Source organism: Polypterus senegalus, chromosome 9 (genome assembly GCF_016835505.1).
Source record: "Polypterus senegalus isolate Bchr_013 chromosome 9, ASM1683550v1, whole genome shotgun sequence".
Taxonomy (NCBI): Eukaryota; Metazoa; Chordata; class Cladistia; order Polypteriformes; family Polypteridae; genus Polypterus; species Polypterus senegalus.
The window spans coordinates 115,790,757-115,807,312 of record NC_053162.1 but is presented as its reverse complement, the minus strand read 5'-3'; the positions used below and the strand labels follow the sequence as shown (position 1 = coordinate 115,807,312).

The window sequence follows — 16,556 nt, the reverse complement described above, 5'->3', positions numbered from 1 at the left end:
TTGTCACACTCCCTTCCAACTCTGGCTCGCCTGCTGAGTTCCAGTCAGTCCTTTATATAATCCTTGACCCAAATGAAGACTTGACTTTTCTTCAGCCCGGAAGCACCTCTGTCCCTCTGTCCCCATGACTTGGGAGCACTTCCGGGCTATAGGAAAAGTAGAAATCCCCTTGTCTTCCTGCAGCATTACCTGGCGGCACCCACGGTACCCAGCAGGGCTGGGAAGCTAAACTCCATCCCCCACAGTGGCCTGCGGGTATCCGAGGTACCGCTATACTGCAGGGGAGTCTCCACTTAGCATCCCGGCCGTCTATAACAGAAGGTAATGGTGTTTCTTAATATTGGCCCCTTAAAGTTTATGTATTCAGTACGTTTTAAGGCTTTTTCATTCACCTAAAGACCTGTGTGCCCTCTATCCCCATTTTAAGGTGCAAGAATTGTCATATTACAAACTGTAATATGTGTAGCCCTCAGAATATTAAAACAGAGAAAAGCCACACTTGCATACAGCATGTCTATGTCAAAAAACAACTCTGCAGTCCTCCTGCTTTTTCTTGTACTTACAGTAAGTCGATCTGTAATGTAACATAACTAGTTGCACCTCTCATATTCTTTAACCACCCTTTTGTAGTTGTTCCTCTCATTCCTCACATCTCTTTTTCCACTCTGTCCAATTTGTTCTCTTTTCACTTTAGCATGACTTGACCATCCTAAACTAATGTGGTTTTCTGCTAGACACACTGCACCATATTTATAAATACCATACCATACCATACCATATTTATTTGTTGAGCGCTTAAAAACACAGCATTACAACTGACCGAAGCGCTGTACAGTTACAACAAGCAGGACTAAAAGCAAAATATTAAAAACAAACATTAAGAGAGAATTAAAACAGAGATACTAAAAACAGGTCAGGGGACCAAATAAAATAGAGAAAATAGCAAAAGGCAAGTGGAAAATGAAACAGGTTAAGAATTAAAAGCCAATGTGAAGAAGTGCGTTTTTAGGCGAGATTTGAATGTGGCAACTGAAGCGGCTTGCCTAACCACTAAGGGCAGGGAGTTCCAGAGCCTGGGTGCACAGACGGAGAAAGCCCTTTCACCACGAGCTTTAAAACGTGCCTTGGGAACGGTTAGGAGCAGTTGATCTGCGGATCTAAGAACACGAGGGGGATTGTGACAATGGAGCAAGACACTCAAATAGGCGGGGGCTAGACTGTTTAATGCCTTATAGGTTAGGAGGAGAATCTTAAAATCGATTCTGAATCTAACCGGCAGCCAGTGTAGGGTTTTTAAAATCGGTGAAATGTGTTGGATTCTGCTACTTCCAGTTAGAAGCCTTGCAGCCGCATTTTGAGCCAGTTGGAGTCTAGAAAGAGTGGCTTTACTGATACCAAAAAGGCAGGAATTAGAGTAGTCAAGCTGGGACGTAATGAATGCATGGATTACTGATTCCAGGAGGTGGTTAGACAGAATAGGCTTGAGTTTGGCGATTCGCCTTAGATGGAAAAAGCAGGATTTTACTGTGCTGTTGACTTGAGCATCCATTTTCAGGAACGTATCCATTTTGATTCCAAGATTGGAGACAGACGAAGTTACTGGAATGGGAAGAGAAACGAGGCCAAGGGGTGGAGCCTGTTTGCAGTCGGGACTAAAACAATGACCTCGGTTTTGAATCGTTCAGGTGAAGGAAGTTTACAGCCAGCCAGTCCTTAATGTCAGATAGGCAGTCGAGGAGAGGTTTGGTGGAGTCAGTTGGCTTGAGGGAGAAATAAATTTGGCAGTCGTCAGCATATAGGTGATATGAAATTGCATGTTTTCTAAAAATTGCACCTAAAGGCAGGATGTAGATTGAAAAAAATAGTATGTATATACTATATATATTATACTGTATATAAATGTATAGACAGGTTCTAAAAAATGACAATGGCCAAGTATCCCAGACTTCCGCTAGAACATGGAGCGTACTCAAGCTCACATGGGTGTAGTCTTACGGGACTTTCTCTTTCCTCCTTATGTCTTCTATACTCTTGCTCCAAGGGTGCTTTACAATGGCTGACACAGCACTCTGACCTTCAAACGTCATGCGAAAAGACAATTTGCCCTCAGAGATTAATAAAGTATTTAAAAAAAAAGGTGATGTGAAGGGAGATTTGGGAGATAGGCATTGCTGCAGTAATGAATGCAAGTGAAGAAGAAGTAACAAAAGGAATACTGATAAGAGGAGAGAATATTCTTAAAAGACAGAATTATGTATTTAGGAGAAGGAAAAGAAACTCAGAAGGGATAGTCCAAATGCAATAAATCACACAAAAATGTTTTATTAATATTAATGAATGGAGGTAATAACATTACAAAAGGAAATAAGGTTAACTATTTTATAGATTATAGCATGTACAAGTGTTAGAAGGAGGAGCTGTGAAGAGATACATAATGGCCGAAGAATGAACAAAGTGAAATAGTGGACATGCAAACATAAGTAAATGAAAATTAAAAGGTTATAAAAACTAATACAGCAAAAACAATTCTTGGCAGAGACAGCTTGGCAGTGAGTAAGCATCAGACAGATGCAAATGAGGTTTTGGACAAGCATACATTTGAAATAACTATAAGATTTTTTTTTGTATTTATCAGAAAAAAGTTTATTTTCAATGTTACAGAGGGAAATTATGACACTAGTTTATGTAAACTAGTGAAAAGCCAGTTCAAGTGTTAATATGAATTGGGAATCCACAATGCAGACTAGAAATGAATTATTACGCTGAGAGAGGAAGATGTGAAAAATTACAATATGAAGGAAAGCTTCTAATATATTACAAATGCTTTGACTTGAATGTTTTTAAACATGATAGGCAAAGGTGGACTGATGCTCCAAAGAAACCCACAGTCACTATATGTGGAGTGCTGCTTGTAGATTTTGTGCTACACAGACTTTCTGCTAAACCGTAATAGATGTTAGTTTTCTAGGGTCAGTTCCTGGATTTCTTCACTGTTCTTTAAACACCTTAAAGAATTGTATGGAAAATAACAACAAATAAATAAACTTGATCATGATTTTCTGACAAACCAGATGCAATATTGCATCACAACCAAAATTTCCTTCATAAGTGCATTTAGGGCCAACTTTTTTTTGAGAAAAATATTCAAAAACGGTAACATCGCAAGTTTCAGACACCTTTAGCAAAATAAAAATGGTCAAGACAGAAATGCAAACAAATTTCCAATAAACAATTATGTAATTGAGTGAGATTCATGATTCAATTTAAGTTATATGTTTCAATCGGAATGAGTTGTATTTTTTTTTTAAGTTCTACAAAGTACATACTAGATAGTTACATACTGTGCAAAATGTCAGTGATAAGGTGACCAACATGGCACTTTTCTCCTTAAGCCAGTTAGCTCTTAAAAGTGAAGTGCAATTTATGAGTGGCCCTTTAGTGGACCAAACCACAAAGTCTAGAAAAAGGATAGATCTGTAATTACAGTATCTTAAAAGACATAAAGTATAAGTCAACATTATATACAACTGCTGCATATTTACAATCACACTTTGCTAGATGCAACAGGATGTCATGCATGAACAGCAGCTAGATCATCTGCCTTACAGCTCTGCAGACTGGTATTAAATCCCAATTATGTCCTTTGATTTGATGTTTCAATATTTTCGCCAAGTCTAAGTGAGTTTTCCTCAAGTATTTGCCCAACACACTAAAGAAGTTCAAGTTGTTTCATTACAGACTCTAAATAGGCGAATAATGGAGGTGAGTGTAAGTAAACCCTGCAATGGATGAGAACGGCCCAATTAGGATTGTTTCTTATCTTGCAACCAGCGCTTCCAGAACAGTGTACCAATGATTACAAATAGGGCTAAACGGATTTGAAAATGGATGAATGAAACATTTATTGCAATGAATTGTGACAAACCTACAGGATTATTACCAACACATCTGACCTGCTTCATAAAATAAAGAAGTGACAGTTTTAGTCAATGGTGCTATCTGGTATAACAGGTCTGTCACCCCTACTCTTGCTACTCTCTCAATTTGTTTTTTGTTGGGATTTTATTGATTTTAATAACAAACAACATTCCATACAAATAAGTCAAGTTTTAGAAAACAAATCAACCCCACCCACGTTACTCTCTCAATTTTGATCTGTTAAATGAATTAAGATAAACATTAGAATGTTACTTTACAAGGGTTTTGAAAGACAAGATAATAAAGACTAAGCAGATAATCCACTTTTGATAACTTGTGCCTGTTCACTCATCACAGACTGCTGGATTCATGTTCATTCATGCAGTTTGTACATATGCTTTCATAACATCAGAAGTAATGAGAGTATTAGAAACTACTGTTTTACCTCATTAACTTTATTTAATAAGGTACAAGAATACATGACTCTTAAAACACAATGGCATACTAGATAAAATCAAAAACATATATCACGATGACAAAATCAAAGTAAAATGGAAATATTTCAAAATAATAACTCAAACATAGGTGTGGGTTAGCTTCCAGTTATAGCTATAGTAAATCTGCATGAACTAAGGATTTTTGATCTACAGTATATATGGTTAAAACTACTTAAACTCCTATATATTGACAACTGAAAAAAAAGGTTGCAAATTCACCAAACAGAATAACTTAACATTCTCAAATCTGCTTAATTTATTTATGTTAAGGGGGAGCCAAAGCCTATCCTGGCAGGATTAGGTGCAAGGTAGGGATCAGTTCCAAGGCACTACATTCATCCCAGAACTCAAACACACAAGAGCAATTACAAACCACCAATCAACTTAACACACATAGAATTTGAGACGTGGCAGACGAAGTAGAGTAATGTGAGAAAAACCCACACAGATGTGGGGTACATGCAGACATAATGTCACAATAATTATGCAAGGGGCAGATGAAGCACAGTTTTCAATAAATTATCTGCCACTTCAAACTACTTTCCTTTCTCACAACATGTGGGTGTCATTCCCATCCATCTACAATAACATCTGAAAAGAACCATCACAGGGTGAACACACACACATGCCAATCTAACAGTGGGGCAATTTGCATAACCAGCTTGTATTTAGAATGTGGGAGGAAACCCAAATGGACATGGAGAGAATACACAAACTTCACATAGGAAACACCCAGGGCATTGATTATCATGTGATTCAAAACAGCTCACAGAATCTAAGTGGAATGATTATCCAGCCAGGACTGCACAGACACAGTATACCAAAAAACACATTAAAATATGCAAACAGATGTGGCAGCTCTCTCACTGTTAACAAATAGATGAGAATACAAAAGGAATAAAATTATGTAATTAACTCAAAATATTTTGGAAACTATTCCTTAACGTTTTCACTAAATTTCTGATTTTTGCTATCCTTTATGTTTTAAAATCTTATTAAAAACCGTTTTCTTTCCTTTATGTAAAATACAAAACTTTCATGATGTGCTTAATTAGATTATTAATTATACTTAAGTGGTTTCTACATTGTGCGCCTTCTGGTGCAATTTGAAGCTACTCTGGTGTCGGAAGCTTGCTCCACATTTACAGTGATAAGGTGTTTCCCCTGTATGGACTCGCAAGTGGATTTTAAGGTGTATTAACTGAAAGAATCTCTTCCCACATTCTGTACAGTGAAAGGGTTTCTCTCCTGTGTGGATTCGCTGGTGTTCTATTAAGCTTAAACGTTTTCTGAATCCTTTACCACATTCGGTACAATGATAAGGTGTTTCTCTCATATGGATTCTGCGGTGTACTTTGAAGCTGAGTTGTTGACTGAAACTTTTACCACATTCGTTACAATGATAGGGTCTTACTCCGGTATGAACTAGTTGGTGTTCTTTTAAGCGGTACATTTGCTTAAAAGTCCTTCCACATACACTACACTGAAACGCTGTCTCTTTCATATGAGTTCTTTGGTGCACTGTAAGTCCATTGAGATGTCGGAAACTTTTTCCACACTCTGAGCACTTGTATGGTTTTTCTCCTGTATGGATTCTGAGGTGCTCCTTAAAGCTGTTGCGAAGTCTAAATCTCTTCCCACATTCAGAACACTGATATGGAGTTTCTCCTGTATGAATACGCTGGTGACCTTTAAATGTAAAAAATCTTCTAAAACTCTTTCCACATTCATCACAACTGTAAGGTTTCTCACCTGTATGAATCTGCATATGTTCCTTTAAGTGTCCTTTGAGAATAAATCCCTTCCCACACTGTGGACAATGAAAGGGGGTTTCTTTAGTGTGAAGTCGCTGATGTACTTTTAAGGAATTCAGCTGTCTAAAACTTTTTCCACATTCTTCGCAACTATATGGTTTTTCACCAGTATGAATTTGAACATGCTCTTTTAAATGACCTTTACGAACAAAACTCTTTCCACATTGAGAGCAGCTATAAGGTTTCTCCCCTGTATGTATTCTCTTATGTTCTTTGAAATCACCTTTTCGAATAAAACTCTTGCCACACTCAGCACACTGAAAAGGTGTCTCCCCTGTGTGAATTCGAAGGTGCACTGTGAGGCCATTGAGGTGCCGAAAACTTTTACCACATTCGTTGCAATCATATGGTTTCTCACCAGAATGAATTAGTTTGTGATCTTTCAAATGACCTTTGCGTACAAAATTCTTTCCACATTCAACACAATGATAAGGAGTTTCCCCAGTGTGAATTCGCTGATGTTCTTTAAAGCTGCTGTGCCACCTGAAACTCTTGCCACATTCAGTACAACAATATGGGTTCTCACCTGTATGAATTCTCTTGTGAGCTTTAAAATTCTGCAAACTACTAAATGTCTTTCCACATTCAGTGCAATTATGAATTGTCCTTCCTATGTGATTTTGTTTGTGTTTCTCTAGATTTGACAACCGTTTGAATCTTTTCCCACACTCAGAACAACAGTAGACTGTAGTTCCAGCAGGTATTTGATCTGGGTGTATAATCTTCATATGTGTCTCAAAAGATGAGGCAGGTAAAAATATTTTGCATTGTGGACAAAGATAAAATAAGATCTCTTTGTTGTCTTCAACTGTGGAAAGAAAAGAAAATTGGTTATTAATATGAGTTTTGTAATACCTGTAAAAATGTAAAATATTAATTAATTTCTCTTCATTATATAATTTAATTATACAGTATTCTTGCAAACTTACCCATTATTTTACAACTGGCTATCTCTCTTAAAGCGGACTGTTCATTTACTGCTGTAGACATTTCTTCGGACACACTGTTTCGTTGCCTCACCATGACCTTCGTCTGGCAATTTTTCATATTTATATTCTGTAGAATTCCGTCCATAGCGTGATCTGCATCATTGTGATCATGTTCTTCTTTGATCTGAATACATTTCAACTGACTAATATCACTTGCAAAAGACTTTAGGTCTTCACTGGGATCACTGGAGACTTCACTTTTAACCAAAACTTTATAGTCATCTTTTAGTTCTTGCAATTCAAAACATTCCTCTTTAATTTGAAATGATTTCACATCACTGACTTCATTTTTAACTGGACCACAGTTCAGACTACATGTCTCCTTCTTAACGTTCCATTCATCAACTACTTTTTGTTTAAAAATACAGTTCCCTTCCATTATAGTCCTTGTAAAGCATTCTTGCTCTACGGTCTCATCCTTGACGTCAGTTAACTCCATTGCCGCAATATCCTTTGGAATGACAAAAGTCTTTACAATCTGATGGAAAAGAAAAAGAGAAGAAAACAAAACTTAAGAAAGAGACTTGCACCCTTCATTAAAAAGAAACAAAATAGCCAAAATGTACAAATATAATATTTGATATTGACTGTTCTAATTATTTGAACCTCACCACACCAGAGAAATTGTGACTTATTTTTTAAACCTGTGCCTGCCTGCTCACGCAACACTCCATCCAACGCCCACCAGTTCCCAATACACTTGGCCATATTTGTCCTGCTCCTGCCTGCACCCTAAGGTTTTGTCCCATTTCCATCCACAGAAACACATTGCTTCCATTAAGTAAAAAAGGTGATAGATAGATAGATAGATAGATAGATAGATAGATAGATAGATAGATAGATAGATAGATAGATAGATAGATAGATAGATAGATAGATACTTTATTAGTCCCAAGGGGAAATTCACAAATTTCATATATGGCTGATAAGCCTGTTTAACATGATCGTGTATGAGAAGGTGGCTGAAGCTTTCCTCTCTTTGGCCCAGTTGTCCTTTTCACTTTTTTGTGATGATTCTCCATAAGTATTTATTACAGATCATCTGATGGGACTTAAATAATTATTTCTGAGCACAAGTCCATATGTCTTTTTCACAGATAGGAATAACAAAAGAGCAGTGTAATCAATGTGTCTTGTTAAAGCTTTGCAAGAAGGCAACCGCTTACTATTCTAACCTTCTAAACTTTCACAACACTGTGCTCATTCAAAGTTCACCATAATTAACTACCAAACTGTATGTGTTGCAACATCAGAATCCACACATATTATGAGGCATCTCTTTGTTTTGAATACAAAGCAATGGCATCTAGTGATGGGTCGTTCTTGAACGATTCGTTCATTTTGAACGATTCGTTCATTTTGAACGAATCTTTAATGTGACTCGGGAAGAACGAGTCGTCACGTGGGAGTGATTCGTTCAGTCGCGCATGCGCATTTGCGCAACTTCCTATAGTTTTTGTATTGGAATTGATTCACTTGTTTCGAGTCTTCGGGTTTTTCGAGTCGTTCGTTCATCACGTGACAGCCCCATACGTTTAACCAACTCAGTCTGAGCCAGAAACAGAATTGATTAGTTCATCTCTCGAGTCTTCGGGTTTGAGTTGTTCGTTCATCATGTGACAGCCCCATAAGCTTAACCTATGCAGTCTGAGCTGGAAACAGAATTGATTAGTTCATCTCTCAAGTCTTCGGGTTTGAGTCGTTCGTTCATCACGTGACAGCCCCATAAGCTTAACCTATGCAGTCTGAGCCGGAAAAAGAATTGAACGAAATGACTCGAAAAATGATTCATTCATTTTGCTGAACGAGACTCAAAGGTCCGAGTCGGTAAAATGATCCGAACTTCCCATCACTAATGGCGTCTACTTTATAAAACAACTATATCATCTTGCAAATAATATTATTATAACATAATGAAATATTGCTTCTTAAATAATAGATGTTATTCAATAACACATTCAGATGTTATGAATCTCCATGTAAACACCCTTCAACTAAACTATTAGCCAAATTTATTTCCCTATTGGACATTTAAAATAATCTTGAATAGTTGAAATTAAAGATACAGTAATCCCTCCTCGATCGCGGGGGTTGCGTTCCAGAACCCCCCGCGATAAGTGAAAATCCGCGAAGTAGAAACCATATGGTTGTATGATTATTTTTATATATTTTAAGCCCTTAGAAACTCTCCCACTGTTTATAAATATTCTCCGCACAGTTATACAGTAAACCCTTGTTTATCGCGGTTAATCCGCTCCAGACAGATAAATGAATTTCCACGAAGTAGGATTCTTTATTTATAAATCTAATATTTTCGCAGTTAGCGCATAGAAAACCTGTTTACGACCTTCTAAATACGTTTTTTAACATTATTAGAGCCCTCTAGACATGAAATAACACCCTTTAGTCAAAAGTTTAAACTGTGCTCCATGACAAGACAGAGATGACAGTTCTTTCTCACAATTAAAAGAATGCAAACATATCTTCCTCTTCAAAGTGCGCGTAAGGAGCGGAGAATGTCAGAGAGAGAGTAAAGTAAACAATGAAAAATCAATAGGGCTGTTGCGCTTTTAAGTATGCAAGCACCGCGATAAAGCAGCGGCAATGAAGGGATCAATGCGAAGGTAGCCTTTCAGCATTTTTACAGGAGCATCCGTATCTTCTAAGCAAACAGCCTCTGTGCAAAAAGCCCCTCTGCTCACATCTCCTCCGTCAAGCGCAGAGAACGTCAGAGAGAGAGCGAGAGCGAGATTAAAGCAAACAATCAAAAAATCAATAAGTGTGCTTTTGGACGCACCTCGATAAAGCGGCATTTCTTAGAGGAGCGTCCGTATCCACTAGGCAAACAGCTTCTGTGCAAACAGCACCTCTGCTCACACCCCCTCCGTCTGGCGCAGAGAATGTCAGAGAGGGTGAGATAGAGGCAGAGACAAGCAAACAATCGAGCACCGCGCAGGAGGCATATCTTATAGCATTGAGGAGTTTTAGTTAATATGTAATACGTGCTCTGATTGGGTAGCTTCTAAGCCATCCGCCAATAGCGTCCCTTGTATGAAATCAACTGGGCAAACAAACTGAGGAAGCATGTACCATAAATTAAAAGACCCATTGTCCGCAGAAATCCGAATCAGCTTAAAAATCCGCAATATACATTTACAAATGCTTACATATAAAATCCGCGATAGAATAAAACCGCGAAAGTCAAAGCACGATACAGCAAGGGATCACTGTATAGCAGGAAGACTTGTGTCTTTCTATATTCTTCAGTTGCTTGAATTGTAGAGGTAAAAGAAAAAGAACCGGCCATCGTGACTGATAACAGCACTACTATGGAGCTACTTCAAGTCGGCTGCTTTGAGAACACGCTCACTTTTGTATCATATGTTGCTCTAAAAATTCCAATAATTGCCCACTTACTTTCATGGGAGAGATGCTTTGCAAACTTTTTTCATAGCAGCAGTACAGTGAACCACATGCTAAAAGAGAAGCAGCATTCATTGGACTTGACAACACACAAACTTGAGGTTGATTAAGTCACTCTATGAAACAGCGAACTGGAAATGCTAGAAATGTTTTTGGAACAACAGTGAATCATCTCAGCAGCTCTGCATATAGGCAGCAAGGGTGCTCCTAGTGTGACTGGTATGCAATACGTTTGTTCTAACACATCCGCCACAGGTGTCCAGTCATTTTCAATATGTGATTGTCACAAAGCAATCTGTTGCCCTGGATGTTCAGCATCAGTTAAAGAAGACACACTACTTTATGGGAGATAGTAAAGTGCTTTTTCCACAGAAAGCTTTAAAAGGCGCATTAGCAACATCTACTGGATTGGATGCCAAAAACGAAGATAAGCAAAAATCTACACATAGTAATTGAACTGATATCAAATTGTTTAAACAAAAAATCAAGACTAATTGGAAAATCAATATTTTAACACTAATTTAACATTAATATTTTATTTTATTTGTTTAAAATGGTCCACAGAGTTAGCGTGGCAAATTTCTGTAGGGGCCAAGGAGGTTGGGTGCAATGTGAGTTGGGTGGTGGCCGAAGGCGGGGACCTTGGCGGTCTGATCCTCGGCTACAGAAACTGGCTCTTGGGACGTGGAATGTCACCTCTCTGAAGGGGAAGGAGCCTGAGCTAGTGCGCAAATACAAGCGGCTGAAATGAGTTTCCTCCGCAGGGTGTCTGGGCTTTCCCTTAAAGATAGGGTGAGAAGCTCAGTCATCCGGGAGGGGCTCAGAGTAGAGCCGCTGCTCCTCCGCATCGAGAGGAGTCAGATGAGGTGGCTCGGGCAGCTGATCAGGATGCCTCCTGGACGCCTCCCTGGTGAGGTGTTCCGGGCACGTCCAACCTGGAGGAGGCCCCGGGGAAGACCCAGGACACGCTGGAGGGACTATGTCTTCCGGCTGGCCTGGGAACGCCTTGGGATTCTCCCGGAAGAGCTGGAAGAAGTGGCCGGGGTGAGGGAAGTCTGGGCCTCTCTGCTTAAGCTGCTGCCCCCGCGACCCGACCTCGGATAAGCGGAACAGGATGGATGGATGGTAAAGTATTCCAGATTTTAGGTGCATAGCAGCAAAAGGCCGCCACACCACTTTATTTAAGCTTGGTTGCAGGAATAACAAGCAGACCACCATTCGAAGATCTGAGGTTATGACTTGGAGTGTACGGAGACAAACATTCCAAAATATAGGTTGAAGCAAGATTATTTAAGGCTTTATAATCCATTAATATTTAAAGTCAAGTCTGAATGAAAAAGGAAACCAATGTAATCATGCTAAAAATGGCGAGATGTGCTCAGTTTTTTTTTTTTCTAGTTAAGATTGTGGCTGCAACATTCTGCACTAATTACTGTCTTTCTTAGGTAATCCTGTTAGGAGAGCATTACAATAATCAAGTTGACTAAAAACAGCATGAACTAATGTTTCAGCATCTGAAGTTATTAGAGGTCTAACTTTTGCTATGTTACTTAAGTGAAAGAAAGCAGTCCTAAGAATCTAGTTAATAGGTGATTTAAAGTTTAGGTCAGAGTTGATGATTACCCCTAAATTTTTCACTTCTGACTTAATTTTTAAACCTAAGGGATCAAGTTTATTTCCAACACCTCATTATATCCATTATATCACTAAGATTTCTGTTTTATCCTTATTTAATTTGAGAAAGTTACTACTCATCCATCTGGAAATAATGATAAGAAACTGGACACAGAGCTAAGAGCATTAGGGTCATCAGGCGCTAGCGATTAATAAGGCAGTGTGACATCTGCATAGCTGTACTTTGTGGTGATCTGACCTAATGGAAGCAAATAGATAGAAAAAAGCAGCGGATCCAGTATTGATCCTTGTGGTACACCATATATCTCTAAAGAATAATCACTATAACAAACAAAGAATCTTCTACCTCTTAAGTAAGGTTGAAAACAATTTAAGACACTCCCAGATAGGCCCACCCATTGTCTAAGGCGATTTATAAGAATGCTATGGAATATGGTATCAAATATTGCACTTTAGTCTAAGAGAACAAGAACAGATATATGGCCTATGTCTGCAATAATTTGCAAATCATTTACTACTTTAACTAGTGTAGTTTCTGTGCAATGATTTATTCTAAAACATAACTGAAACTTATCAAGAATAGAATGTTTATTCAAGTAATCATTGAGCTGCTTCATAACTACCTTTTCTAGAATTTTACTTAGGAAAGGCAGGTTATATATTGGTCTAAAATTGTCTAGCATGTTTTCTTTAATTAAAATCAGACACTATTTGAGTCTTCCATGGTATAACAGGGATGGAGGATTTCTTAAATATCTTTTCAGGTGCCACTATGTCAGCTGCAGCTCTTACCTCAGCATTAAAATTTTCCACTTTATTATTAACATTAGTAGTACTAATGAAGCAAGCACTAATACCGGATTGATTTTTTAGAATATTAACAAACATTGAAGCTGCAGATGTATCAAAATAATGTTTTTTTAACGATATGCTTCACATTAGTTTTAGTTATCTGTATTTCTACACAAAATAACATGCAGAAATGGTCTGAAATCATGACATTTTCACAAACTGCCTCATATCCTTTAGAAATCACTAAATCCAACATATGGCCTCCCTTATGTCTGGGCTGGCTGACATGCTGAATCAGATCAAAAACTGCAGTAAATTCAGGAATTATCTTGCTTTTGGGTCACATTGGCTATCCATATAAAAAATTAAAATCACCTACAATTAGATACCTATCATTGTTTGTTGTTATTATGGACACTAAGTCTGAGAATTCCTCAAGAAAAGACACATCATATTTTGGAGGTTTACAAATGGATAACATGAGAGACTGGGAGATTTCTTAAATAATGACTGATATATACTTGAAAGTCGTGAAGGGACCAAAACTGGAGATTTTACTGTTTAATCGACTTAAGCAGATATTTGCAAAACTGCCTCCTTTGTTGCCTTGGCAAACCGAATGAGCAAATCTATAGTTCAGGGGTGCTGCTTCAATTAATACTGCAGCACCATTTGAGGTAACCCATGTTTCACTTGGTGAGAGAAAGTCTACATTCCTATCACTGAGCAGATCGTTAATGTAAAAAGTTTTGCTGGTTAATGATCTAATATTTAACAGAGCAATTTTTAAGGACTTGGAAGAACAGAGCTGAGTGTTGCAGCAGCTTGAAATAGTAATAAAGTTATTCGTGTTAATGCTGCTTATCATTATTAAGTCAGAGAAAATTAGAAGAGAAAAAGGATTTTATTTCAGAAAGGCAGTCAGAAAGGATGAGGGAAGGAAGGGCAGAATTGGGCTTGGTGGATAAATACAGTGTAACAGCGAAACTGAATTCCAAATCTCCTAAAGATAATAGCAAGTGGCAGAAGATAGATAATTAATAAAAGATGGCCGAAAACAGAGCCTTGGGGAACACCACTAGAGACTGGGGTAGGCTGAGATCTAAAATACATGAGTTGAACAAATTGTGTACGACCGGAGAGATAGATTATAAACCAAGTGCAAGAAATATCACAGATTCCAATGGAGACTAATTTGTCTAAAAAAATACTATGAGACTGTATCAAATGCTGCACTCAGGACAAACAAAGCCAAAGAGTCAGCAGCCTAGAGTCAGTGGCCATTAGCAAAGCATTATTTATTTTAACCAAAGCTGTCTCTGTACTATGGAAATGGTGAAAAACAGACTAGTTCTCTGATAAGTTATTCTAGTGTTAATACAAAACACATCTGAAGGTGAATTCAGAACAGAATTATCAAATGCCAGCAAGGCATTATGGAAAACATTAGAACTAAAATTTCATAGTCAAGGAATTCAGATTACCATTGAGATGTTTTTGGAGAGCACAGAATCTGTTAGGATGCAACCTCTTTGTTCTGAAGAGATCCCCGTTCTCCACAAAGCAGATATTTCATCTTTTGCAGAAGCCTATCAGCCAGTTGTTCAAGGAGAGTAGTTAAATGTAGGCTTCATTCAACTTTCTAACTAATGTGGGAGACCTTCTGTGGCAAGACCCTAAAGGTTGATGAGGGTTATGCTGGTGTTTCCAGTGCTCCCAGAAAGAGGTATTTTATCTCGCAGGGCACCCTGATATCATTGAAAGGAGATCTGTACTAGGAACTGAGAAGGACTTGAAGGGCTCTGAGGGCAGATAAGGAGGCATTTGTTAGAGGAATCTGTGAGAAAGTGACTCCCCATCTATGATCTAGTGACCCACGTCCTGCTTACAGAGGAATCAAAGCATTATGCACATCCAAATCTGTTCTTCGGACAGTCACAGTCAGGGCAGGTGATGGAACGGTCTTTATGGATGATGCTATAGTTGTGACCTGTTGGGCTGGCTACTTTGAAGAGCTGTTTAAAGCTGATCCTTCAGCTAGGATGTTGGACATCCCTGGGTCCAGGGTTCTTGAGACTGATCCTCCAATTAGCTGTAAACCACACATTCCCACACTGAGACTGCACAGGTGTCGAACCAGCTGAGGGTAGGGAAGGCTGCAGGGATCTGTGGTGAACTTCTCCTGGCTGGTGGTAAGGCTGTCCTCCAGGCATTGCAAGCAATCTCTGCTTCCATTTGGCCTTTGTTGAATTTTGTAAAGCTTTCGACTCAGTTGATCGAGCTGCCCTGTGGGACATCCTGAGACTTTACAGGATTCCCCCGGAAGTTGCTGGATATCATGGCTGGCCTGTACACTGGTACTGTGAGCGCTGTGCAGAGCTTTTCCCAGTTGATTCTGAGGTTCATCAGGAATGTGATCTTGCTCCTACTATGTTCATTGCTTACATGGACTGGGTGTTGGCAGGGTCGTGGGGCCCAGCGGCTGTGGGGCATCTGTTGGTGAAGAAATATTCACTGATCTTGACTTTACTGATGATTCAATGCAGGCTATGATCGGGGCTCTTGACAGACTGAGCAAGGAGTCTGAGTGTCTGTGCTTGCAAGTATCCTGGATAAAAAACAAGATCCAGGCCTTTAATGACCTCTTGGGCACAGCCATCAACGGTGTGTCTGTCTGTGAAGAGAATGTCGACCTTGTTGAGAGGTTTACTTACATCGACAGTGATATTCATGTCTCTGATGACTCTTCCTATGAAGTCAGTAGACGGATTGTGGGAGCACAGGGTGATATGAGGTCACTGGAAAGGGGTGTATGGCACTCCCGAGATCTCTGAAAAATGATGAAGGTCCCAGTCTTTAGAGTCCTGGTGCTTCCTGTGTTGCTATACAGTACTGTATCTCTTTGGAGAATCCTTGGGTACCTCTGGTTTAACTTTATGTCGAACAAGTGGTTGCTCAAGGAGTCCTAAATGAGGCACATTGCCTGCATTGTGAGGAAGCATCAGTTATGGCACTACAGCCAAGTAACATGATTCCCCAAGGGTGATCTGGCTTGCAGGATCCTCATTGCTGTTGACCTGAACGGCTGGAACAGGCCAAGGGGATGCCCATGTAACACCTGGCTGCAACAGGTATATGGTCACTTCTGGGGTTGTGGGATTGGACCTGGGGGTTGCCACCTGGGATGCCAAGCTGTTTTGTTGTGTGGTGGGTGTGGCAACACATGGTACTAGTGCATGCTCTCCAACCTGACCTGATCTGAAATTATTCAGTGCTGTGAAGTGTTTTTGCTTAAACTATATTTTCTAATTTTGGGAAGCATGTATGTTACAATAAATATATTACAGCAGTGCATGCTCCTTAATACTAGAATTACCAAAGCTTACGAAAAAACATGTAAATCCGGCCCACCTTAAATCTGCTCCCACCTCTCCGTCAGCGTCTTTTGTCTTGTAAATGTGTCGATAAGCCCAAGCAGCCTGCTATAC

At 39.1% G+C, this 16,556-nt stretch overlaps 1 protein-coding gene across 2 annotated transcripts in view; it reads right to left on the bottom strand.

Moving 5' to 3' along the window:
- Nucleotides 1–3,885: 3,885 nt before the first annotated feature.
- LOC120535644 (zinc finger protein 883-like) overlaps nt 3,886–16,556 on the bottom strand; it is a 28,063-nt gene continuing 15,392 nt past the window's right edge. For both annotated transcript variants that reach the window (XM_039763597.1, XM_039763596.1), the window contains 2 exons: nt 7,159–7,696; nt 3,886–7,037 (listed from right to left, as the gene is read on the bottom strand). In XM_039763597.1, coding sequence (XP_039619531.1) covers nt 5,485–7,037; nt 7,159–7,657 — 2,052 coding nt within the window. In that variant the 5' untranslated portion in view covers nt 7,658–7,696 and the 3' untranslated portion in view covers nt 3,886–5,484. The remainder of the gene's footprint in view (nt 7,038–7,158; nt 7,697–16,556) is intronic.